The sequence below is a fragment of the Sarcophilus harrisii genome, chromosome X (assembly GCF_902635505.1).
Source record: "Sarcophilus harrisii chromosome X, mSarHar1.11, whole genome shotgun sequence".
Taxonomy (NCBI): Eukaryota; Metazoa; Chordata; class Mammalia; order Dasyuromorphia; family Dasyuridae; genus Sarcophilus; species Sarcophilus harrisii.
The window spans coordinates 28,840,592-28,864,943 of NC_045432.1; the positions used below are offsets into that span (position 1 = coordinate 28,840,592).

The window sequence follows — 24,352 nt, forward strand, 5'->3', positions numbered from 1 at the left end:
CTTTCTGGGCCTCAGTTTCCTTGTCTGTAAAAATAGGAGTAATATCCTCCTCCAGGGTTTGTTCTGAGGTTCCAATGACATGATATGTGAGAAGCATTTGCAAACTAAAGTTCAACAGAAAGGTTTCGTTGTTGTTGTTGTTAATTCGTTAGGTTGCTCTTTATCTATGGCCCTGGCCAAAGTGAGGGGTCAGATGGAAGAACGAGCCACATAAGTGAGGGTGAAGTGCTATTAATACTTCAAAGCTTCACAAGAGCAACATCTTCCTTAGTGTGGCTCCTGTCCCCACCAAGACAGGTCCCAGCCACCGGGAAAGTTGTGATGACCAAAAGAAGCCTTTTCTCAGAGGATGAGCCGGGCCCGGAGCCTCCTAAGCTGGGCAGAACCTGATCGGTTTGCCCGCTGCTCTGCTGGAGGAGCTTCGGAGAGCCCAAGGTCACCTCCAGGCCAGGAGGAGACATCCATCAGAGGAGGGCATGGGGAAGCAGTGACAGTGTCATCAAAAACATTCCCAGCCCTTAAATGTGCTGTACCAGAAGAATTCTGGAGACAGCAGTCAGCCAGTTCTCACAGGAATAAACACGAGAGGCGATGGGGGTGGGGGAGAGGGAAGAGAGACAGACAGACAGAGGGAGGGAGGGAGGGAGGGAGAGGGGGGAGGAGACGCACAAAGAGAGATCAGATAAAGATGAAAGAGAGGAGGGAGAGAGGGCAGCCAGCAGGGGGAGGGGAGGAGGGAGAAGGGGAGAAGAGGAGAAGAATGGAAGAGGGGAAGGAGGGGGGGAAAGAGGAGGAGGGAAAGGGAGAAGAGGAGAGGGAGGATGGGAGAGGAGGAGAAAGGAGGAGGAGGGAAGGAGGAGAAGGAATAAGACGAGGAAGAGAGGGGGGGAAGAGAAGGAAGAAGAGGGGAGCAGGAGGAGAAAGGGGGAAGCGGTGGGGAAGGGGAAGGAGGAGAAAGAAAGGGAGAAGGGGAAGAAGAGCAAGAAGCAAGGAGGTTGGGAGGGGAGGCTGAGGCCTCGGCAGAGAATGAGACCTGTAGGGTCCACTGGCCTCAGAGTCTGTGTCCCACACGTCCTGGCTATCTTTGTGGCCGTGTCCATGGCGTCCCCCAGCTTCCCGGGCCGGGCCACGTTTTCCCTGGGAAAACCAGGTGGAGGAGGGAGGGGGGCAAGCAAAGAGCCTCTAACTCCCTTCAGGCCCTAAATGAAGGATCCCCTTCCCCTGGGTCTTGGGGAAACCACCGGTCCTCCTGGGCCTCAGTTTCCTCCTCTGCCAAATCCGGAGGTTGGGCTGGCGGTCCCCGCGAGCTCGGAGCCATGTTATGTAAATTCCGTCCATTTGGGCAAGTCCCTGACTCTGGAGCCCGCGCACCTGGACCAGCCCCCCAGCTCTGCTTCCAGCTTGCTGGGTGACCTTCAGCAAGTCCCCGCCCACCCCGGGTCTCCGGCTGCCCTTCCTTCCCCCCCCAGGGGGCGGAGCCCTGGATCTCCCTGAGCCTGTCCCCCTCCCCCGCCGGGGACCCCGCCCCCCAAGGGCCTGGGCAGGGCTGCGGCTCGGAGGCCCGGGTGTGGCCAGAAATAGCTGCGGCCCCGGGGAAGGGGGGGGGGGGCCGGGGAGAGAGATGAAGTTCGTCTACAGCGCCGCCTCCGCCTCTCCCGTCCGCCCACCGCGTCTCCGGGCGCCTGGCAACCGGGGCTTTCCAACTGCTCAGATTGCCCCGGGCACCCACTGAGCGCCCTCCTCCCTGGAGGCTCGTCCTCTGCCCCAGGCAAGATCCCGGCTCCCGCCTGCCCTCAGCCTCCTCCTGCTGCTGCTGCTGCAGCTGGAGTAGTACAAAGAGTGCCTGAGTCCCAATCGGGCGGGCCCTTACCGGCTGTGTGACCTTGGCCAGGTCTTTTTCCCACTCAGGGCCTCAGTTTCCCCCTCAGTAGGCTGGACGAGATGGACTCCGACCTCTTCCAGCTCTCGCTCTAGGATCTTTCTTAGGGACCCCGGGCTTCAAACGGTCCCCTAAGGTCTGGATCCCTGCTCCAGCCCCCAACATTCTCCTGGAGCCATCTGCCTGGGATTCCTCTGTCATTTTTATAGTCTCTCTCCTTCCCGAGACGCACGTTCTCCGCGGAGGCAGAACAAGGTCCTGGAGAGCAGGGACGGTGTCGGGGACCTTTGACCCCGCAGTTTTAAGCACCTTGCCCGGCACACAGGACGTCCTGAGCCCGTTTGTTGGCTGACGCTCCCCACAGAGACTACGGGCTTTCAGAAATGTCAGCTCAGATCTGAGTCACTATGGAACCAAATCTGAGTGGAGACCCCCCCCCCATCCTCCCCATCGGGCTCATTTTACGTGGATCAGAGAATCTTAGCCGGACTGCCGAAAGGGACCTCCAAAGGTCCGTGCTCCCAACCGCTTGCTCTTACAGATGAGGGACTGAGGCAGGAAAGGATAACTGTTCAAGGTCACTCAGAGCCTGGGATTTCAGCCCAGATTTCTGGCTCCAAATCCAATGTTCTGCATGGGCAGGAGGACCCAGGGCTCCCCATCACTGCTTGTTCCCCACAGGCAGGGCTGGCCTGCCTCCAAAGCCACCCTGATCTGTACCCATCCAACCAGAATTAAACAGCCCACTGCAATCCGAGCCCACGTTTCTATGGCATCTTAGGGTCTGCAGAATCCTTTATTTAACATGGCCATAGATATCACTAAGATTATTCTCCTCATTTTACAGATGAGGAAACTGAGACCCAGCAAGATTAAGTGATTCACACAGCTAGTGAGAGTCAAGCATCCTTCCTTCCCCTCCTCTTCTCCCTCCTTAACCCCTTTTCCATGTCTCCTCTTCTCTTCCCTCCCCTCCTGGCCTTTCCACTCTTCCACTACCCAACTTCCAAGGAAAAGCTAAACAGGGTGAGAAAGGGTGGGGCTGGTGAAAAGGCAGGGTAGCATTTTGAGCTGGAAGGGACCAATCCCTTCATTCTACAGGGAAGGAAACTGAGGACAAAGAAATAAAATGCCCAGCCCAAGGTCACAAGGCTGTAGGTATTGCAGTCAAGACTCCCCCCCCCAAGTCTTCAGTTCTCAAGTTAGTCCGAGCGAAAGGGGAGCAATTCCTTTTTCGTCATGTGTTCCCTCCGTAATGGGGTTTAAAGAACTCCATCCACTGGAAATATTCTGACAACATAGTTTCGTGGATTATTAAATTCCCCTATTCAAAGGGTAGTAATTAAGGTGTCCATGTCAGCCTGGAGGAAGGTTGTTAATGGAAGGCTGGGCCCTCCCCAAGTAGTTCTAAGTCTTGGGATGTTTTGTTTTTTTGTTTTTAAATTACAGATGAAGGCACAGATAACACTCTTACCAAATTATTACAGTGAGGACAAAGTTGGGAAGGAAAATTAACTTGGTGAAATACAGAACCCACATCCAAATTACTCTCAAAGAATGGACCGAATGTAAGGAAGTCAACAGGATTAATATAACGTTCTACACGTGGGTCCAAAAATTAACTTCACAAGCATCGTGCTGAACTAGGATGACGAGTGCAGTTTATGTGAAAAACTAACTGAAATTTTGTTATCATTACTAATAATAGTAACTAGTATCTTGGAAAGCTAACTTGGTGAACTACATTATAAAGTTTTACATGTGGGTCCAAAACTTAACTTCACAAGCATTGTGCTGAACTAGAATGATGAGTGCAGTTTATGTGGAAAACTAACTGAATTTTTGTTATCATTCCCACTAATAATAACTAGTATCTTATAATACTTTAAAGTTTGCAAATCACTCTCCAAATGTTATCTTATTTGATCCTTCCAATTCTGAGAAGTAGGGGCCATTATTATTCTCATTGTACAGATGAGGAAATTGAAGAAGTCAAGTAACTTTCTTGGGATTGCAGTCAGTGTCTGAGGCTAGATTTTACTTCAGGTCTTCTTGACTCTAGGTGTAGGGTTCTGATTATCCTATAACCTCACCAAACTGCCCTATATGAATGAGTCAACAGCTTGACAGCTTAAAAACCCACACAGTTTTTGCCTCCCACTCTCTCTCTCCTAGTCAAATCCTGTCAGAATGATTATGGCCAGTTCTGGGCACCATGTATTTGGAAGGATATTGAAAAGCTAAAAAGCAACTGGGATAGTGAGGGGCTTCAAAACCATTGCGTACATGTAACAGTGGAAACTACAGATGTTTATTTAGCTTGGATTGGAGCTGTGGAGAAGGTACATAGACTAGCACCTTCTCAATGGACAGGAGTCAACGGATAGAACTAGGGACCACGAGTAGAAGTCATAGGCCAACAGGTTGGAGGTCGAGCTAAGGAAGAATAAGCAATGAAGAATAGGCAGCTTTTGGAAGGCAGGACTTTCCCATGACTGGAGCTGTTTAAGAAGGGTTTGGCTGAGCATCCGTCAATGATGATTCCTTCTTCCACTGGATAAGAGGTGGGCTGCCCTAGCGCACACAGACAATAAAGCTCTATCGGCCCCACTGACGATAAACCGAATACGTTGGTTCGCTTGTAGATCTGACATTGTTTGCCTGGAGGTCCAGAGACCACATTATTACTTTGCAACTCTCTGCTCAATGCCAAGTTTTATTGCCCAGTTTATTGCTATGTAGCATCATTTCTGCCAGCCCCGTCTGTCTATGGAAAGCTATGGAACTGGTACAAAGGCACGTGGACGTATGAACCGACTTCCTAGCCAACTTTTGCTGTGTCTCATTTAAAGGGACTAGGACATGGATTCGATGACCTTTTCAATGAGAGGCCTCCTGAATCCCATGTCCCATGAGTTGTAAATCAGGAGCAGGAGCAGATGGGGAGGCTGTGGCCCAAAGCAGGGGAGCCCTTGCCTAAGGTCACATGAATAGGAAGTGGCAGAGATTCTGAATTCAAATGATTTATGGATAAAGATCCATCAAACCTATGTTAGGAATGGAAAACAACAGACACCGGCAACCCCGGTTAGTTTTATTGAGTCCCGTATTGTCATGATTACAATGGGTAAGGATCCTCCTTTGGGTTTATTCACTACTTTTAATTCTTCTCAAAGTGTTTTAAGGATATCACCTTATTTTCTCTAAATCATGGCCCAGTAAAGGAGACAGTGCAAGTTGTACCATCCTTCCTTTGAAGGGGAGGAAACTGAGGCTCAATCAATAAGACAGCGAATGGGTTGTACCAGGGCCCTTCACTCCCAGTCTGCTGCTTTTGCACACCAAGGGGGTCTAGAGAATGACCCCCCCACCCCACCCATTGGTCTCCTGTGCATCTCTTCCCGCTGCTAAAACTTACAAGGAATGTTGAGAAACTCAGACCAGAATGATTCCTTATCTTGAAAGAACGTGGGGATTTTACCCAGGAGACAAGAAGATTTAGGAAACAATAATATATCTGCTATAAACACATACTTCATATGAATTTGAGCTGGAAAATATCTTCACAATTTGGCCACTTTGGAACCAGGGTGACCTGAATCAAGTCACTTCCCTACTTTGGGTCTCAGTTTTCTCATCTGTGAAATGAGGGGGTTGAACTAGAAGACTTCTGAGATCCTTCTAGTTCTAAATCTACACGACGCCATGGTCCTAGACCAGGCTTCCTATTTTACAGTTGAGGAAAATGAGCCCCGAGTAGGGGACACAGCTTATTCCAAGTCATATGGCAAATGACAGAGCCAAGAACTCTCCCCATTAGAATGTAAGCCCCTTGTAGGTATGGCTTATTTAATTCATTGTCTTTATATCTCCAGTGCCTAACACTGAACCTGGCACATAGTAGGTACTTGATAAATACTTGTTGAATATTAAAACCCAAGTCCTCCCACTCAAAATCTTCACAATGTCCCCTTGTGATAGAAGTGTTCAAGTAGCAGGAGAACTTCCAGGAGGAAGTGAGAGTCCACTTATTTTACTTGACCACAGAGAACATCTAGGACCAGAGGGCAGAGGTTAGAAGGAACTGAAATTCTGGTTGGCTTTGCATGAGGAGCAAGTTCCTAAGAAGAAATATAGTTCAATAATAGGATGGGCTGTCTCGCAGGCAGTGAGCTCCCTGTCTCTGTAGATCTTCAAGCAAAGGCCAGGTGACTCTCCCGGGGGAATTATAATGGGAATTTCTGCTCAGAAGAGGGTTAGACTGCATGACCTCTGGGGGTCCCTCCCAACCCTGAATTCTCCCCCCCAAAGAAGCACCATGTTTTGCCAGGTTAGTGCCTGCGATTGCTCACTGTTCCCTTTGAGCAGGCTCTGATGCTGATAAGCAGCATTTCCTTTGGCACAGCTTAGCTCTATACCATGTAATTGCAAAAATAACCATTTAGACTGTGAAGAGGCAATGCGCTCCCGAAAGCAAAACTGTGTGCCAGGAAATGAACCCAAAGATGGTAATTAAATTATGGTGTTATCAGAGAGAGGCCAGGACCGCTCGCTGCTAGGAGGCAGCAGAGCAGCTTGGGCCTAGGAAGAGGGGACGTTGGTCAGTCCTGGACCCCCGGTGAAGCAGGACCTGTCACTCCCAGATCAGGGCCAGTCCCGTACATGAGCTGGATAAGCAGTGCCTAACAAATTACTATGGGAAGAGGTGCCCAAGTATCTCTCTGCCCCCCTAAAATAATCCAATAAACCTGTCTCGGTATCCCAGATTCCTGCTAAAATAACCATTCATTAAGAGCCTAAGGAGACAGCATAGTATGGGAGCTAAAGAGCTGACTCAGGAATCAGAGGACTTGAGTACAAATCCTATCTCTGATAACTACTCTGTGACCTTGTCCTTCCCTTCCCCTGGCCTCAGTTTCCTCCCCCCTGTAAAATGAGAGGGTCGGTCTAGATGGCCTCTGAGGGCCTTCTTAGGTGTAGATGCACAGGACATTAGAGCTGTCATGGATGCCGTGGCCGTCTCGTCTAAAGCAGGCCTTCTTAAACTTTTTCCACTCATGATCCCTTTTCACCCAAGAAATTTTTACGTGACCCTGGGTATATAGGTATATAAAATAGGTATACAAATCAAACATTTCCTGATCATAAATCATAATTTCATGACCCTCACATTCAGTCACAAGACCCCATATGGGATCATAAACCACAGTTGAAGAAGCGGGGTCTGAACCATACCTGAACAAGATCTCCCTTCCAACATAGTCAACGAGTGGTCATCCAGCATCTGCTCGAAGACCTCCAAGGATGGAGAACCTATGATCTTTCCAAGCAGTCCATCCCACTTTAGTATAGCTCTAAATTGTTAGGAAGTTTGGTTTGGGAGATTTTTTTTCCTGATATCAAACTTAATTTGCTTCTCTGAAATGTCCATATATTGTTTCAAGTTCTTTCTTCTGAGGCCAAGCGAAATAAAGCTCGTCCTTCTACATGCCGATCTTTCAAATACTCCAACGAAGATATCACGGCTCTCCTTGAGCATTCTCTTCTCCTGGCTAAACATCCAAGTTTCCCAAACTGTTGTCATGTGTTTTCCTTTTTTTATATAATAAAAAGAAAAATAATTTTACTGTGAAATTAATGATTAATGAACATTTCAAGACAAAATAGTGCAGTATATAAGAAACTCTAAAATATTACAAGGTGTAGCAAAATTGTGTCTATGCTGTACTTTTTTGTGAATAAAAATAGACATTTTATTGATGCTTTTTTCTTTAACCTACTTCCTCTTCCCCCAGTGAAAGCATTACCTTTTAGTAAATATGTAGCCAAACAAATCAATATGTTACCCATGTATAATAAAGATTCAGGTCTGATTCTGCCAAGAAGTGGGAATTATGTTTCATTTTCAACTTTTTCAAGTCACTACTGCTCAAGTTTAGTCAAATTTCTTAAGCCTTTTAAAGTTGTTGTATTTCACATTATTATTCTGCTCATCACATACATTATTCTAGTCATAAATAATGATCATAAAGTCATAAATAATTATTATAAATGAATTATTTTATTTCACTCAACATCAGTTCACACATGTCTTTCAATGCTTCCTTGAATCTATCAAAACTTTCATTTCTTTTATTTATTATTTTTTGTTGTTGTTGAGGCCATCGGGGTTAAGTGACTTGCCCGGGATTCACACAGCTGGGAAATGTTAAGTGTCTGCGGTCGGATTTGAACTTGGGTCCTCCTGACTTCAGGGCCGGTGCTCTATCCACTGTGCCACCCAGCTGCCCCAAAAGTCTTTGTTTCTTATGTCACTTTAAAGTTTCATTATGTTCATAAACCTCAGTTTGGTCATTTGCCAAGCCATGAACACCCCAGTTCATTTTTAGTTCGTTTGTCATGTGTTTTCAAACAGTTAAAATGTTTCTGTTACCCAGAGGAAGTGACTGCATATTAGCAAAGTGATTACATATTGTTTTAGTTCATGAGCACACTAAGCTATATTGTTACCCCATGAGAACAACAATGAGGAGATAAGACATGAGATGGGAATAAACTTATACTTTTTTGTGTCTAGGGGGCCATGTAAAGTGGGGTCCTTTCCTTATTCTGAACTTCATAAAACTTTTGGCTAATGATTATTTGTCTTTTGAAGCCTGTGATTTAATGTTGCCCTTCCAATGCCCATCAGCACTCAGGGACTAAACGATGTCATTGAGAGTACAGTATTCTACAAAGCTTTTCAAAGTTGGGGGTTGCAGGCAGTATTCCCCTCCTGTTTCCGATTAGGGGACAGAGAGAAGAAATGTAATTTGCTCAGGAGAACACACAACTATTGGTGTTGGGGCCTGAATTCAAACCCAGCTCTTCCAAGGCTAGCACTCTACGTCACGACAAGCCCGAGGCTCACAGGGATTCGGTGCCATACTGTGGGGTCGTTTGGTTTCAGAGTTGGGACTCCCGACTCAGGTCAAAGGACTCCAAAAATGGCTCTTTTCTCCCTCCATCGGTATGAGGTTATTGAAAAGTTTCTCTCTTTCTCTCATTACAGTCTGCTCCCAGTTCTCCAGAGGGGTGTATGCTATCTTCGGGTTCTATGACCAGATGTCAATGAACACCCTGACCTCCTTCTGTGGGGCCCTGCACACATCCTTTGTCACACCCAGCTTTCCCACTGATGCCGATGTGCAGTTTGTCATCCAGATGCGGCCGGCACTGAAGGGCGCCATCTTGAATCTGCTGAGCCACTACAAGTGGGAGAAGTTTGTGTACCTGTATGACACTGAAAGAGGTAAGTTGTGACATCCACAGTTCCTTCTTCCTTCAACAAGTAAATGAGTTAATGAAATAATGAATGAATGAAAAAGTATTTGTTAAGCATTTATTGTGGGCCATTTATCACTGTGCTAAGCCTCAAGTTAAAAATAGAAAGGTCAAAAGATCTCTCAAGGAACTCTATTGAAGGATACAACATATTTTTTTTAAGTTCATCTGCTGGACAGATGGAAAGGCACAAAAGTCCTAAGGGTGCATCTGTGAGGCAGATGGAAGAGCCTGGGGTTCTGTATCCCTGATTACGTAGGTTATATAAGTTGAGCAGATGACAGTGCTAGGGGACTGCAGGATGTGCACATAGGAAAGAAGGTTGGACCTAGAGACTCTTGGGATACAATGGCTGAGCAGATAGTAAGGTCTGGTGGTCCTGTCACCAGAAGGACGAGAGTTATTAACTTCAATTTCATCCAAGCTACATGAACAGTCAAGCAGTAAGGATGGAGGGCACCATTGGTTGTAGCATGAAAAAGAAAAGACCTGAACTTCTCCCCTTAAAAATGATTTGTCTTAACTAATTATTTAATATAAAATGTGCACCCCCCAAAAAAAATTCATTCAGTCCAAGGTGGAGAGAGCTTTAGGACAGAAGAATAATTAATGTATTTGTTGGAGGGAGGGCCTAATTCCCTGATAGGGAAGGTAGATGTTACTCTCCCCGTTTGACAGATGAGGAAACTAAGGTTTCTGAGAATCAGTCCATAAACAAGCATTTATTAAGCCCTTACTCTGTACCGAGCACAGACCTAGGATCTGCCTTAGCCATTGACAATTCAAGAAACATTTGATCCCACATTGTATATGCAGAGAGTTCATACCAGATTCTATTAGATGACAAGGGTCTCTTCTCATAGGAGGATGAGACTCATACAAAGATAACATATAATATTGTCTCTTATTCGTAAGCACAAAATTATTGTTTTGTAAAGTCTAATGGGGTCAGGGTGGGGGTCAGAGATCATTACCACCTAGAGGAATCTGGGAAAGCTTCCTGGAAGAGGTAGCATCTGAGCTGGATAAAAATTCCCCAAGCAAGGATGGGATGGACAAACATACCAAATAGAGGAAACAGCTTGAGATTGTGCAGCTGATTGAGCAGTAAGTTGAGACATGGACTGAGACATGGCATTTCCTGTTGCCTCCCAGCTTGGGGATTGTCCTATTAATCCACACCAAGTCTTCCTAGAGTGGCCCCTTAACAAGTAGAGAGAGATAGACGAGCTGATGCAGGCCAGAACGGTGCTTTGGGGAGGTTTGCAAAATTGCTATTGAGGCAACGTGTTGAGGAGATAGTCTGGATAAAGAATCTCTGAAACCGAGAGCCTCATCTTATCTGCGTATTGCGCTGCTGGTTCGCAACAAATATTCAAGCCGCAATAGGGAGCCACTAAAAATGTTTGAGCTAAGGGGTGTACCCATCTGTACATATGAAACATTAGTCTGGCAGAAATGTGAGACCTAAGCATGTCGTCATGGGATCTATTCACTTTAGAGGGGTGCCTCAGTAATAGACTCCCCCTCAGAGGACCAGGAGATCCCCTTCCTCTGAGATTTCCCCCCAAAGCAAAGTTGATTTGAACCTTATTAGCTCATCACTGCACTCCTGAATCCCAGAATCTTAGAACTGGAATAAGTGTGTTTAGTCCAACTTAGATCTTAGCAGGAATCCCTTCTAGAACATTATCCCATAATAAGTCACCCTTCAAATCTTCTTATCATTCTCATCAGAAAACCTTCAAGCCACACAAAGGATAGTTTCTATTGCTTTGACGAAGGGCTCGGAACCAGGGTTCAGGACTTCTTCTTGTAGCATATGTCTCAGACTTTGCTGCACGGCTGCAGGAAACCAAGATGCTGCTTGCCTTTCCCCTTGGGTCTGTAGCTTTAGGTCCAGTTGGAGAAATGGAAGCAGTGAGAATAAGTGACTTGGGATCATAACACACAGAAGTATTAGAGAGTAGACAGAGCACTGGACACGGGATCGTGATGAACTGAGTTCAAATCCCACCAACTATGTGACCCTGGGCAACTGACTTGACCTTGAATAGCGCGTCTATTGTTTCATCTATAAAATTAAGACTCACTAACCTCTATCCCTTCTAGCTCTAAATCTAGAATTTCATGGACTTATGAGCCATCATAAATCTAGAACTGAACATCATACATCAAGAACTGAACCTAGATTTCCTAGGTCTCACCTAAGACCTACCTTCCCACTGCAGCCCCCAAATAATGTGACCTTGGAGACCTCCCCAAATACCCTCCTGGTGCACCTAGATTCATTCCAAATCACCACAGATGCTTGTTGCTCACGTGTGGCTTTGGCCTTGGGCAAGTCACTTTACCTCTCCTTAGGCCTCAGTTTCCCTTTTTGTAAAATGAAGGGCTGATTGGATGCCCTCCCAGGACCTTTCCAGCTTAAGATCTAGGAGCCTAGGTACCGAGTTCAAATGCTATCTCTATCCCTTACAGCTATGACCCCTTGAACCTCGTTTTAAAAATTTAATGCGTTCACTATTTTCCCATTAAATGTTAATTTTAATTAAATTTAATTCAGTTCTAGACACATTGGAATATTGTGGCCAGAGGGTCATGTGTTTGACAACTCAGTTCTCAGTAATCTTTTTTTTTTTTTTTTTTTTTTTTTTTTTTTCTGAGGCAATTGTGGGTAAGTGCCTTGCTCAGGATCACACAGCCAGGAAGTGTTAAGTGTCTGAGTCCAGATTTGAACTCAAGTCCTCCCAACTTCCGGGCTTGTGCTTTATCCACTACACCACCTAGCTGCTCTCCTCAGTAACTCTTTAAGCCTAAATGTTGCTGACCTGATCTCATAGAGGGGATTTCCCGCTCTGGGAGTTCCCCATACCAAAGAAATCCTCCATCCAGCCCCTACTCTGTGCCTCTCCTTTTTACAGGTGAAGCCTTGAGCTTAGAGAGGTTAAATGATTCATTCCTAGCAGAGAAGGAATTTGAATTCGGATGTTCCTGACTTGAAGTCCAACATTCCTTCTGCTCTACCCCAATGTCTCACTATTTAAAAATATAATAAAGCATAGATAATGTTAGTATGTGCTTTTCTAAGTCCGTGTGCACAAGTGGGCTTGTTCAGCCCATGTTTTCGAGGCAGCACTTGAACTCAGGTCTTCCTGGCTCCAAGGCCAGCTCCCCACCCATTATACCATCCTGCCTCTCCTAACCTATAAAGTGGAAACAATAAAGAGCTTTGCACACTTCCAAAGAGCTATATAAACGACAGTCATTCTTTTTCTAACCAATGTGTTCTCAAGTCCTCTCTGGATCTCAGTTTCCTTGCATTGGATTAACATGGTGCAGCAGAGAGAGATGGCACAGTACAGTGAAAAGATCATCGATGGGCAAGGGCCAATCCCTCTCTCTATGTCGCAGCCCAGCTGGCTTCTGCGGGCCCCTCCAGCCCTAGATCTAGGATCCTAGATGATCCCCAAGTTCCTTTGTAGTTTCAACATTAGATCTCTACTCTTAGAAATACTTTCCAGAAATGCCTCGTTATTTGTTGACAAGCATCTGCAGCTTCCTCACTGAGATGGTCCAAGATAAAGTCCAGATAAAGTCCAGTATCTGTGTTTTGCTCTGAGGCCCGGGCCCCTTCCGGGAGAGAGCCCTTCCGGCTCCCTTCCACTGACTGCTCCATTCTCCTGGCTTCATGGAGACTAGCTTATCCATCCAGTCCATCCAGGACTAGCTTATCTTGGGGAGGATGACTCACTTAGCTGTGTGATCTTGAGCGAGTCCAATCTCCTCCTCTGGGAGTACTTTCTCTCTGTCAATTGAGTAATCTCACCTTAATTGCTATCTTCAGGCCTTCTAGGTAGAGATCTTTGATCCAAGCACTCCTTTCCACAGCTCTCTCCCCTACATCTTCCCCTTCAAGCACAGATTCAAGGACATGATAACAATAGCCATGAATCCAGTAGACCGTGAACACAGAGATTTTCAGGTTTCGTCTTTGTTTAGCCGGCACCTCGCACGGGACTTAGCACATAGTAGGTTTTTAATAAATGCAAGTTGGATCGGACAAGGCAAACTCGGCTCACCTCGATTTGGGGCCTTATTGGGACTCTGGCTCCTTTTTCCATCTGCATAAATTAGACGGGCCCAGGGAGTACATTATCTTCTGTGAGACAGACACAAAATCCCCCTGTCTGAGCAGCAATAATGAAGGTTGACAGTAGCTGAGACATTTGGTAGTTTCTACAGCTTGCCTAATCTATTGTGATGAGTCTTCAAATCAGAGAACACCCCAGAGCCCGTATAGAGTGCTGAATGACTATTTGGACTGGCTTGTGAAGAAAAGGCCGTACATATGTCTGTAATGAGAATTTCATTGAAGAGGAAAATACCAGAGCTGTCATATTTTTGAATACTTTGCCCGGCACATCCTTGACTGCTTTGAGGCATAAAAAGAGCAAGTACGGAGCAATTTGTTGTCAGCTGTTGAAATAAATTATCATTTAAACACTTCCTCTTCCACAAAGGTTATTAGCTTGGTAGCTCGTTCCTGGGAATGGGCTGACTATCAGGGAGAAAAAATCACAAGCCATTAAGTCAGCCACTCCAATGCTGTAGATTAGTTACCGGGGCAATTGTTCTCGCTACAGTGGGACAATGCAGCAGATTAGACAACGGTGACTATTAATAAATACCGGCACCCTTTCGGCTGTCACGCCAGGCAGGGAAGAGCCTCTCTGGGAGGGGACGTCGTTTACTGGAAGATTTCCAGCTCGGCTGGGGAAAGACACTGTGATTCCAAAGGTATTTTCCACAAATACATTTCTCCAATCCCACTCCCACGCCCCCCTCCAGATGCCCTTAATTCCCTGGTGGCAGTGAACTTAGAGTTGAAATGGTTAGACTGTGGAAGGAATACAGAATTTAGAGAGAAGAGAAAGACATGGGCTGCAATTGTCATTCAGCCACTGATAAAATTATAGGATTTAGAGCCAAAGGGGGTCTTAGATGTCATCCAACCCCAGTCCCTCCGCTTATTATTTTTAATTATTCTTATTTATTTCATCAAATAGTTCCCAATTACACATAAAACATTTTAACAATAATTCTAAAAATGTTTGAGATCCAAATTCTCTCCCTCCCTCCCATCCTTCCCCCCTCCTCGAAAAGACAAGCAATTTGATTTTGATTATACATGAGATCATGTAAAATACATTTCCATATTAGCTGTATTGTCAAAACACAAACAAAATAAATCAATAAAAAAGGAATTTTTTTTAATGCTCCAGTCTGCATCCAGAGTTCATCAGTTCTCTCTCTACAGACAGTGTTTTTCATCACGGCTTCTTCGGAATTGTCTTGAATCATTGTCTTAATCAGAGAAACCGAATCTTTCACAGTTGATAATCTTTATGATATTGTTGTGACTCTGTAGGGTCCTCCTGGTTCTGCTCGCTTCATTTTGCATGAGTTCATATATGTCTTCCCAGGTTTTTCTGAAACTATCCTGCTTGTCATTTCTTATAACACAATACAATAGTATTCCATGGCAATCACAGACCACATGTTCAGCCATTCCCCGATCCCCTCCATTTCTCATTCTTTGTTGCTATAAATATTTTTGTACAGATAGGTCATTTTTCCCTTTTCTTGATCTCTTTGGGTACAGATGTAATAATGGTATCATGGCTGGGTCAAAGATTATGTACAGTTTTATATATGCACCTTTGGATGCAATTCCAAATTGTTTTCCAGAATGGCTGGACTAGTTCACAACTCTGCCCACAGTGCATTAGTGACCCAGTTTCCCACATTCCCTCCAGCATTTATCATTTTCCTTTTCTGTCATGTTTGTTAATCTGATGGGTATGAGCTGATATCTCAGAGTTGTTTTAATTTGCATTTCTCTAATCAATAGTGACTTAGAGCATTTTTTGGTAACTATTGAAAGCTTGGATTGCTTCTTCTGAAAACTGCCTGTTCACATTCTTTAACCATTTATCAGCTGGGGAATGGCTCTTATTTGTACAAATTTGGCTCACTGCCTTCTACATTTGAGAAATGAAGCTTTTCTCAGCAAATCCCTCCCTTTAGGAAAAAAAAAATAAGACGCAGAAGTACATAGGTCATAGGACCATGAGATCTAGTCCTAGAAGGGATCTCAAAGACCATCTAGTCCAAACCCCTCATTTTAAAGAGAGGGAAACTGAGGCTCAGAAAGGGAAAATTATTTTGTCCAAAGTCATACATACAATCAAAGATCTAAAGTTGGAAGGCATTACAGAAGCCATCTAGTGCAACCCCCTCATTTTACAGAAGTGGAAACTGAGGTGAAGTGAATTATCTAATGTTACATGAGTAGTGACTAAATCCTCTTAACTCTGAATCCACTGCTCTTGTGACCAAATCACAGTGCCTCCTAATACTTCACCAATGTGGAGACTTGGGCAAATCTCGCAGGGTTTCAGTTTCCTTATCTGTAAAGCCAGGGACCTCTAAGATCCTGTCCAGATCTCTATCCTATGATCTTCTGATCCTATTTATTTTTGTGTATACACTGATAAAAGAATAAATCTTCTTTTGTGGGTTTCTAAAACATTCTCTTTTTTCAAATAGAATAATGTCATTCTCATCAGTAGCACATAAGATTTGAATTGTTTTCCATGATGGGAATAGGTATGGATAACCGGGATTAACAAATGTTAACAATAGCATCTCAAATTTATAATCCACTTAAAGATTTTGCAAAGTACTTTTTACAAATACGCTCTCCTTTTACCCTCACTACAACCCTGTGAGATGGATGCTATTAGTGATGCCATTTTACATAGGAGGAAACTGAGGTGCAGAGAGGTTCTTTGACTTACCCAGGGTCACACAGCTGGTAGGTTCCTGAGATCTCGGGTCTTTCTGATTCCAGGACTAGCTTATCATCCCTAATTCTACCTCCCTAAAAGTGAGACAGAGTTCCTTAGGTTGAATCCTGGCTTTGCTGCTTTCTAGCTGTCTACTCATCTTTCTGGGTTTCAGTTTCCTCACTTTGTAAATGAGGGGTTGGACTTATCTCCAAGGTCTCTGATCTAGTGATCTCATGCTGTATATGCTGACTGGCATTAGGGATAGAGCTACCACTTCAGCTGCATGGTCCACAATTCTGCTTCCACAAGCTCCTTTTGGCCTGTGAAAGAAATAGCTCCTCCTCCCCCACCCCATCCCCAACCCCCTGCAATGCACCAGTTACCTGCATGGCCCTGACTCCTCTGGAGGCAAAGAGGCAGCAGGTGGCAAGATTTCTCTCTCTCGTTCTGACTGGCGTTCTCTCCCAATGCATTTATACTTTCCCCAGGCAGATCAGAGCCCCAAAAGCAATTAACCCTAAAAAGATGCTGAATCACTCTGCTCTGAGGAAGAAGAAGCAGGAAGAAATAGGCCTTCTACCTGTGAGAGCAGAGTAGGTGGTATGATGCTGCCAGATGACAGAATGCAGAAATACTCAACTCCCATCTTTTCTGCTCAGAGAGAGTGATCTTCAGATGGGTGATGGTGCAGGGGCTAGAGTGAAGACGACTGAAGAACAAGATGGATGAGGAGTCTATCACTGAACCGTTGTAACTGAGCTTATGATCCTAGACCTAGGTGAAATACGCTCCTAGGTACTGCTGGAACAGGCGAATCTGAGCTCAGAGCTACTGTGACCTTGGAGGAGTTGCAGAAAAGTAGAAAGTTTCCAGAAGTTCCCAGAAGACTAGATATGGTCAAGTTCAGTATTGATGTTTAAGAATCAAGAAAAGATGGTTTCTGGAAATTATCAGCTGGCACATGTAAGATAGGGGAAAATTCTAGAGCAATTATAAGACAAACAATTTGGGAGCCCTTAGAAAGCAGATGGTGAGAACCAGGAGCTAGTGTTGTTTCTTTAAGAGTAATTCATCAGACATCTTTCTTGGAAGCAGTCCGGTACCTAGAACCCTGACATTGGCATTCAAATCTGGCCTTGTACTCTTACTAGCTGTGTAGTCCTGGGCAAGTCATTTGGCCTCTGTTTACCTCAGTTTCTCCAGTTGTGAAATGGGCATAATGACAGTACCTACCTTTCAGGGTTGTTATGAAGTTCAAAGGAGATAATATTTTTGTTTCTTTAGCTTGTATAAAGGATTAATTACTTCCAAAGATAGAATCACAAATATACAAACTTACTCCATAACACATAGATAGGAGTCATAATCATCCCCATTCACTATACCATCTCTGTCTCCAGGGAGGGGAAAGGGATTAGGTTCATGATTTAACTCAGTTCCTATAATAATAATAATAATAATAATAATAATAATAATAATATAATAATAATAATAATAGTTCATTTCCAAGTCTAAAACTCCGATGGGACTTGAATCCCAAGGACCATGGCTTCTCAGGGCTAAAAGCACTTAGCATGGTACCATAGGAGACTTTTAATAAATGCTTGTTTCCTTCCTTCTTCTTTTCCTAGTAGGATTGATAACTGATAGATAAAAGCAAGTATAGCCATAGCGTCATAGAGTAGCATAGATTTTAGCAAGGCATTTCCTTTTTTATTTTAATAGTATTTTGTTTTTCCAATTACATGTAAAGATAGTTTTTAACATTCATTTTTGTAAGATTTTCAGTTCCAATTTGTTTCCCTTCCTCTCTTGCCTCCCCCCTCTCCAAGACAGCAAGTGATATAATATAGGTTATACATGTACTATCATTTAAACATATTTCCATATTAGTCATGTGGGGAAAGAAAAATCAGAACAAAAGGGAAAACTCATAAGAAATAACAACCTAGCAAAAAAGGTGAAAATAATATGTTACAATCTGCATTCGGTCTCCATACTTCTTTCTCTGGATGCAGATAGTATTTTCCATCTCACGTTTATTGAAATTTTCTGTATGGCTGAGAAGACCTAACTCTATTATAGTTGATCATCACACAGTGTTGCTGTTGTTGTTCTCCTGGTTCTGCTCACTTCGCTCAGCATCAGTTCATGTCAGTCTTTCCAGGCTTTTCTGAAATCATCCTCCTAATGATTTCTTACAGAATAATAATATGCCATAACATTCATATGCCATAAGTTATTCAGCCATTCTCCAGCTGATGGGCATCCACTCAATTTCCAGTCCTTGCCTCTACAGAGCTGCTACTAACATTTTTGCACATGTGGGTTCTTTTCCCTCTTTTGTGATCTGAGATACAGACCCCATAGTGACAAAATTGGGTGTCAGTGGTGCTAGTGGGTACTAGTGTGTGCTAGGGACACTAACAGGGCATTTCCCAGTCTCTCATAGCTAGTAAGAATCAGAAGGTTCTTTTGAAGGCATCCAATCCAACTCCCTCATTTTATAGAAGAGGAAACAGAGACCTAGAAAAATGACTTGGCCAGGTCATGCAAAGGATCCTAGATCTAAAATTAGAAAGGACCTCAGAAAGCAGCTAGTCCAATCCCCTCATTTTAGAGAAAAGGAAACTGAGGTGGAAAGAGTACTTACCCAGGTATCACACAGCCAGTAAGTACCTAAAGTCTAATTTGAACTCAGATCATCCTGAATTGAGGTCAAACTGTCTTTCCACTCTGCCATTGACTATGGAGCGGCAGTTGTGGACGAGATGGAAAGATGTGACTTGGATGTTAAGGTTAAAATGGCAACTGAGGTAACAGATACAGTTGGGTAGATTTGTTTCTGGTTCATTGATATCTACAGCACATTTCATGAGCACAAAGAAATTTTCTTTGTTTTTTAAGGCTAACCTTGAATGCACAATCATAAAGGGCATTATTTGTATTCATCACCCAACTAAAGTCTAAAATTGAATCACCATCTAATCTTTACTTAAAAATACAAACTAAAAATATAAGACATAAAATACAAGATGTGCAATGTGGTGACCTAGACATATCCAACACACCCTGTACACATATCCATGACCAGGTCGAATGGCCATATTAAAAGTTGTTTATTGGATCAAAGCTGTGTATTGGACCAATACAAACAAGTCTCCAATGGCATGCCAGAGAGATTTAGCTTAACCTCTGTTCTAATCAACAATTTTGTCAATGACATAGATGAGCTTTGGATTATATACTTAGGTGGGTCCCAGAACTCAGAACCATGGACAGTGTTTCCACTAGCATAATAAGTCATACCCCAACTCTCCACACATATACTCCTACCTACATTAACCCTCCACTGTGAAGGTTCTTTTTGTATCTCAGCAGTTCTAACGCAGCCCTCAAACTGTCTTTTGTCTCTCGTTGTTGCTCCACAACCCATTCACTCCCTTTTCTGAACCCATATGTCTTTGCTGCTGATTTTTTCTCATTTCTCATATGCAAGTGTTTATGGTGACACAATGTGGCTGGCTTGCATCTGCCATGCATCTTCCCATGCCCTTTGGGTTACTTGTACTTACAATTCTGAGATCATGGTGTTTCATGTTCCTTCACTTGAAGAATATTGATGCTTGAAAGATGGGCTTCTATGACAGTGAGAAGCTAGGGAATCATCCAAAGCACTCTGCCATTTTCCAGCTCTGTGTCTTCCACCTGCAGGATTCTGGGGCCGGCTCCTTGTTCATTTGAAATACTTATATACCAAGACATGCTTGGCCAATTTGAGAATGGACCCAAAATGGGAAGAAAAGCTAATATATGTGATCTTGGGTCTTTATTTCCTCCTTTGTAAAATGAGAAGATTGGGTGAGAGGACTTCTGACGCTTTTTCCAGTTCTAGAGATTCAACCTTGAGCAAATCACTCTTCTCCTTAGGCCTTAGTTTCCACATCTGTAAAAAATGGGGGGGTTAGGATAGATTGGTTCTGAGGTCCCTTCTAGCTCTAGGTCTCTGATCCTATGGTGCTCTTACTCCATGACCCTGTGATACTATGTTGGATGACAGAATCAAGATTTTAAAAAGATCTCAATAGGCTAGAATAATGGGTCTAGCCTAAGGAGGCAAAAGGTAATAGGGCTAGATATAAAGTGATGGACGTAGCTTTAAACAAACTCACAAGTACAAGATAGGGGAAGTGTGGATGGAGAACAATTCATATTAAAAAAAAAAGATATGAGGCAGTTTAGTGGGTTACATGCTAACAGCCATAGAAGATCGTATGATCTTAGGCAGCAGTAATTAGAGGGATACTGTCTGGACAGAGGTAGGCCAGAGTCCCTTTGGACCCTACTATGGTCAGACCATATCTGAAAGACTGTGTTGAACTCCAATGCCATGATTTAAAAATAAAATTGAAAAGCTGTGATGTACTCAGCAATTGAGGAATGATTGACAAGTTTGGGTGTAGGGGTTTCATGAAATGGTATTGTACTACAAGAAATAAAGGGGATGGTTTCAGAGAAACTGAGAAAGACTTTGATGAACTGATGATAAAGTGAACAGAATTAGAACCATCTGTACAATGACCGCAACATGCAACGAATGGCCAACCCCGACTTGAGAGCACGGATGATAAAGCACGTGACGAGAGGGGATGGGTTCAAATGCTGACATCTCTTTTCACACTGGCTTGGTTTTATGTGAATATTCGGATTTTCTCACAAAGGTTTTATTTTTTGTCTTTTCAACTGGAGCGAGGGGGAATATGAAAGAGGGGTTAGGGATATTGCCAAGATATAGAAAGAAGCAGGTTATTGAAGTAATTAAAGGAAAATGCACAGAAGAGAACCAGAGGAAACAGACAAGCAAGATAGCTTAGAAAGCAACACGGTAAGTTTATTACATTTTGTTTAAATGTTCATAGTAGAGTTGTACAGATTCACATAGAATTGCTTTTTCTTTTTTCCTTTGAGAGGAAGGAAAGAGGACGTGACCAGGATGGGGAAAGAACTGGAAATTATATTAGATGAGTGACACTTGGAGGAACTAGGAATGTTTAGCCCAGAAAAGAGAAGACTGTGAGTGTGTGTGTGTGTGTGTGTGTGTGTGTATGTAAATTGTGTGTGAGAGAGAGTATGAGTGTGAATGTGTGAATTGTACATATGTTAATGAACCCTGTCAAGGGTGCTGAGGAGGCAATCCTTGTCCCGAGTGAGAGATGGGCTCTGAGGTCCTACGGGCTACAATTCTGGATTTGGAGTCAAAAAGCTCTGGGTTCAAATCCTGCCTCAAGTTCTTCCTACCTGTATGGCCTTGGGCAAGGTGTTTACCTCTTTGGGTCTTGTTTTCCTTCTCTGTAAAGTGAGGGAGTTGGGCTCAGTGACCTTTAAGGTCCTTCCCAGCTCTAAGTTTATGATCCTAAGATTCAAAATGGTTTTCAGTAATGGAAGATTGTTCTCATTTCAGAAGTCAGTATAACATATCGGCCTTGGGCGGCACCTTCAAGGCCTCTTGTAGAATTCACACCCTGTGTGCTTCTGTAGGAGATCACGGCAGTTGTCCCCATTCTGTGCTGTGACTATAAGGGGCATCCCTCAGGCCTCCCCAGCTTTATGGGTGTGTCTTGACTGGCAGCTCCATTTAGGATCCACTGATCTTTGCGTCACCACTAGGGAGTAGAGTTTTGCAATGGAAGGAAGCAGTCAGCAGTGTCCAATGCAGCAGAAAAGGCAAGGAGAAATAGGAGGGAGAAAAGGCTGCCAGATTGGGGTCTCTGAGGTCATGGGCCACACCTCGGAGAGAGGAGTTTCAGAAAAGCAGCAAGAACAGGAGCCAGGTGAGAGGTTAGGGAGGGCCCATAGAGGACAGATGGCTATAGATGGCTCAATAGAGAAACGTAACAGTGAAAGGACCCAAAGAAATAGCACATTCGCTTGAAGGGGCAGCAAGGTCAAGGGAAGAATAATGGCAGGCAGCTTACAAGGGCCTTAGCATCTACCTGGGCCTCAGGGGGTCAAACAAGCAAGCATTTATTAAGGATCTATTATGTGCTCAGCACTGTATTAAGTGTGGAGTGCACACAAGAGAAGCGGGCACTGGTCCTGCCCTCTGCCAGCTGGGCAAGAAAACAAAATGAATACCTTGAACAATTAAGGAACAGTCTACTATTAAGGAACATCTACTTATAGATGGCATGGCCCAGGAGTTCTGGCAAAGGACAGTCGGTTCAACGTAGGCCAGAGGTGCCAGGAAAGACAAAGCAGGAGGCCATTACCAGACCATCGCCTATTTCTCTCGCCCCATGGTGGTCTGGCCTTGGTCCCTAAAGGAAAATACAGGGATGGGTCCTACCCACTTTCACTAATCAGAACCCAGAGACACAGAGCCAAGAGGCAGGCTGGAACCCCCCCAGAAGAGAGAGAGATTGACGTTATTGTAAACTCTTTGAGGGCAGGGACTAGCTCCCTCTGGTCCTTCAGTAGCCACACAGATGTGAGTTCAGGAATCGCCTCTCTGATACCTGTTGGCTGTGTGATCTTGAAAGAGTGTGTCTAAACTCTCTGCGCTTGGCAGCTCTCTAAGCATGAATGTCCTAGAGAAGGTGCTGACCTGCATTTGGAAAAGGACTTTCCTCATCTGGGAGTTCCCTATACCAATAATATCACAGTTCCAGTTTCTGTCCCAGGCATAACACCTGGTGCAAGGTAGACACATAATAAAAATTTGTTCATTGATTATTAAATGGGAAAAAAGATTTCCATTTCTCCAACTTGTTAATATATACCAAGTACCATGTGGTATAATGGATAGAACATTTCCTGATCTGAGTTCAAATCCAACCTCAGATACTAACCATGTGATCCTGAACGAGTCACTTAACTTCTGTCTGCCTCAGTTTCCTCAACTCTAAAATGGGGACACTAATAGAGCTTACCTCCTAGGATTATTATGAGGACAAAATGTGATAATAATTGTAAAGTGCTTTGTAGTCCTTAAAACACCATATTATGTCAACTATTATCATTAGAATTCGTTCAATAAGCATCTATTATGGATTGATTATATTCAAGGCGACTGACAAAAGACAAAACGAAAAGAAGTTCCTGTCTGCAAAGACTTCAAGTTCTACTTGGGGGGAGGATGTAGCAACTCAGTGGATAGGGAAGAATGCCATAGGAAGTAGAACCCAAGGTGAGCTTTGAAGGGAGTGAAGAATTCTGGGAAATGGCTAAGGTGGAAGATGAAATGTCAGAGTCGGGGAATGGAAAGTGGCCCAATTTGTCAGAACAGAGAAAATGTGACAGAGAGGTAAAACTTTTTCCCCACAACCCTATGGAATAGGTCATTTGTTGTTCAGTCCCATCCGGCTCTACATGACCCCATGGTTTTCTTGGAAAACATATTGGAGTGGCTTGCCATTTCATTGTGTGACGTGTCCTTATTTTACATGTGAGAAAATGGAGGCAGACAGGGTTAATTGACTGGCCCAAGTTCACATGGTAAGTATCTGAGTTCAGAATTGAATTCAGGTCTTCCGGATTCCAGGCGCAGCACTCTATCCGCTGCAGCGCCACCTAGCAGCCCAGGGATAGATCATAGAAATATATCATTCCCATTTTCCTGACAGGACAGATTTAGAGAGGGGAAAATCTAGGGTCACATAGCAAGTAAGCAGCAGCATCAGTGCTTGAACCTCCAAATCTGAGCCACATCCTGGCCCATCCCTCTGGCTCTCAATCAGGGCCGCAGGTACAGGTCTCTGGAATAACCCAAAGCCTGGATGAGGGCACTAGTGGGCCCCTTGCATGCCTTCTGCTAATTCAAATGTGCACGTATAATGATAATAATGAAGATAAACAGAGATCCTGCCTCCTGGCCTCAGGCAGCTCCCTGCTTACCTGGAAGACCTCCACAGCAAGCCCTCCAGAGGGCTGGGAAGGAGAAGGAAGACAGGAGAGGCAGTCCCCTCCTCCCCGGGCCTAGCACATTGAGTGCCTTTAATTGGTGGGAGATGAGGGAAGAAGAAAGAGAGCCTTCCATCAGGCCTTTTTGGGCTGCTGCCAGGCGCGCCACCCCCTGGGCCGCTGGCCTGTACTCTGTCGGCTCCCCAAATGATCTGATTAATTCTCCGGTGCTAACTGTCTCAGCAGGCTTTCTGGGCACTAGAATAGAGGCTAATTAAGATCAGGTCAGGAGGAGAGGCCGATGAGAGTCTGTTCATTTGTGGGGCTCTGCTCTTATTGGGGGCTGGGCTTCTTTGGCTAGTTCAATGCCCTTGGCATTGATTTTGGCCGGGTCCCA

At 44.3% G+C, this 24,352-nt stretch overlaps 1 protein-coding gene across 5 annotated transcripts in view; it reads left to right on the plus strand.

The window, feature by feature from the left end:
- GRIA3 (glutamate ionotropic receptor AMPA type subunit 3) overlaps positions 1–24,352 on the plus strand; it is a 274,208-nt gene that overhangs the window by 71,280 nt on the left and 178,576 nt on the right. For all 5 annotated transcript variants that reach the window (XR_004230616.1, XM_031944843.1, XM_003774737.3 and 2 more), the window contains exon 3: positions 8,931–9,170. Coding sequence is in view for 4 of the 5 variants with exons in the window: in XM_031944843.1 (XP_031800703.1) it covers positions 8,931–9,170 (240 nt within the window). In the remaining variant the exon portion in view is untranslated. The remainder of the gene's footprint in view (positions 1–8,930; positions 9,171–24,352) is intronic.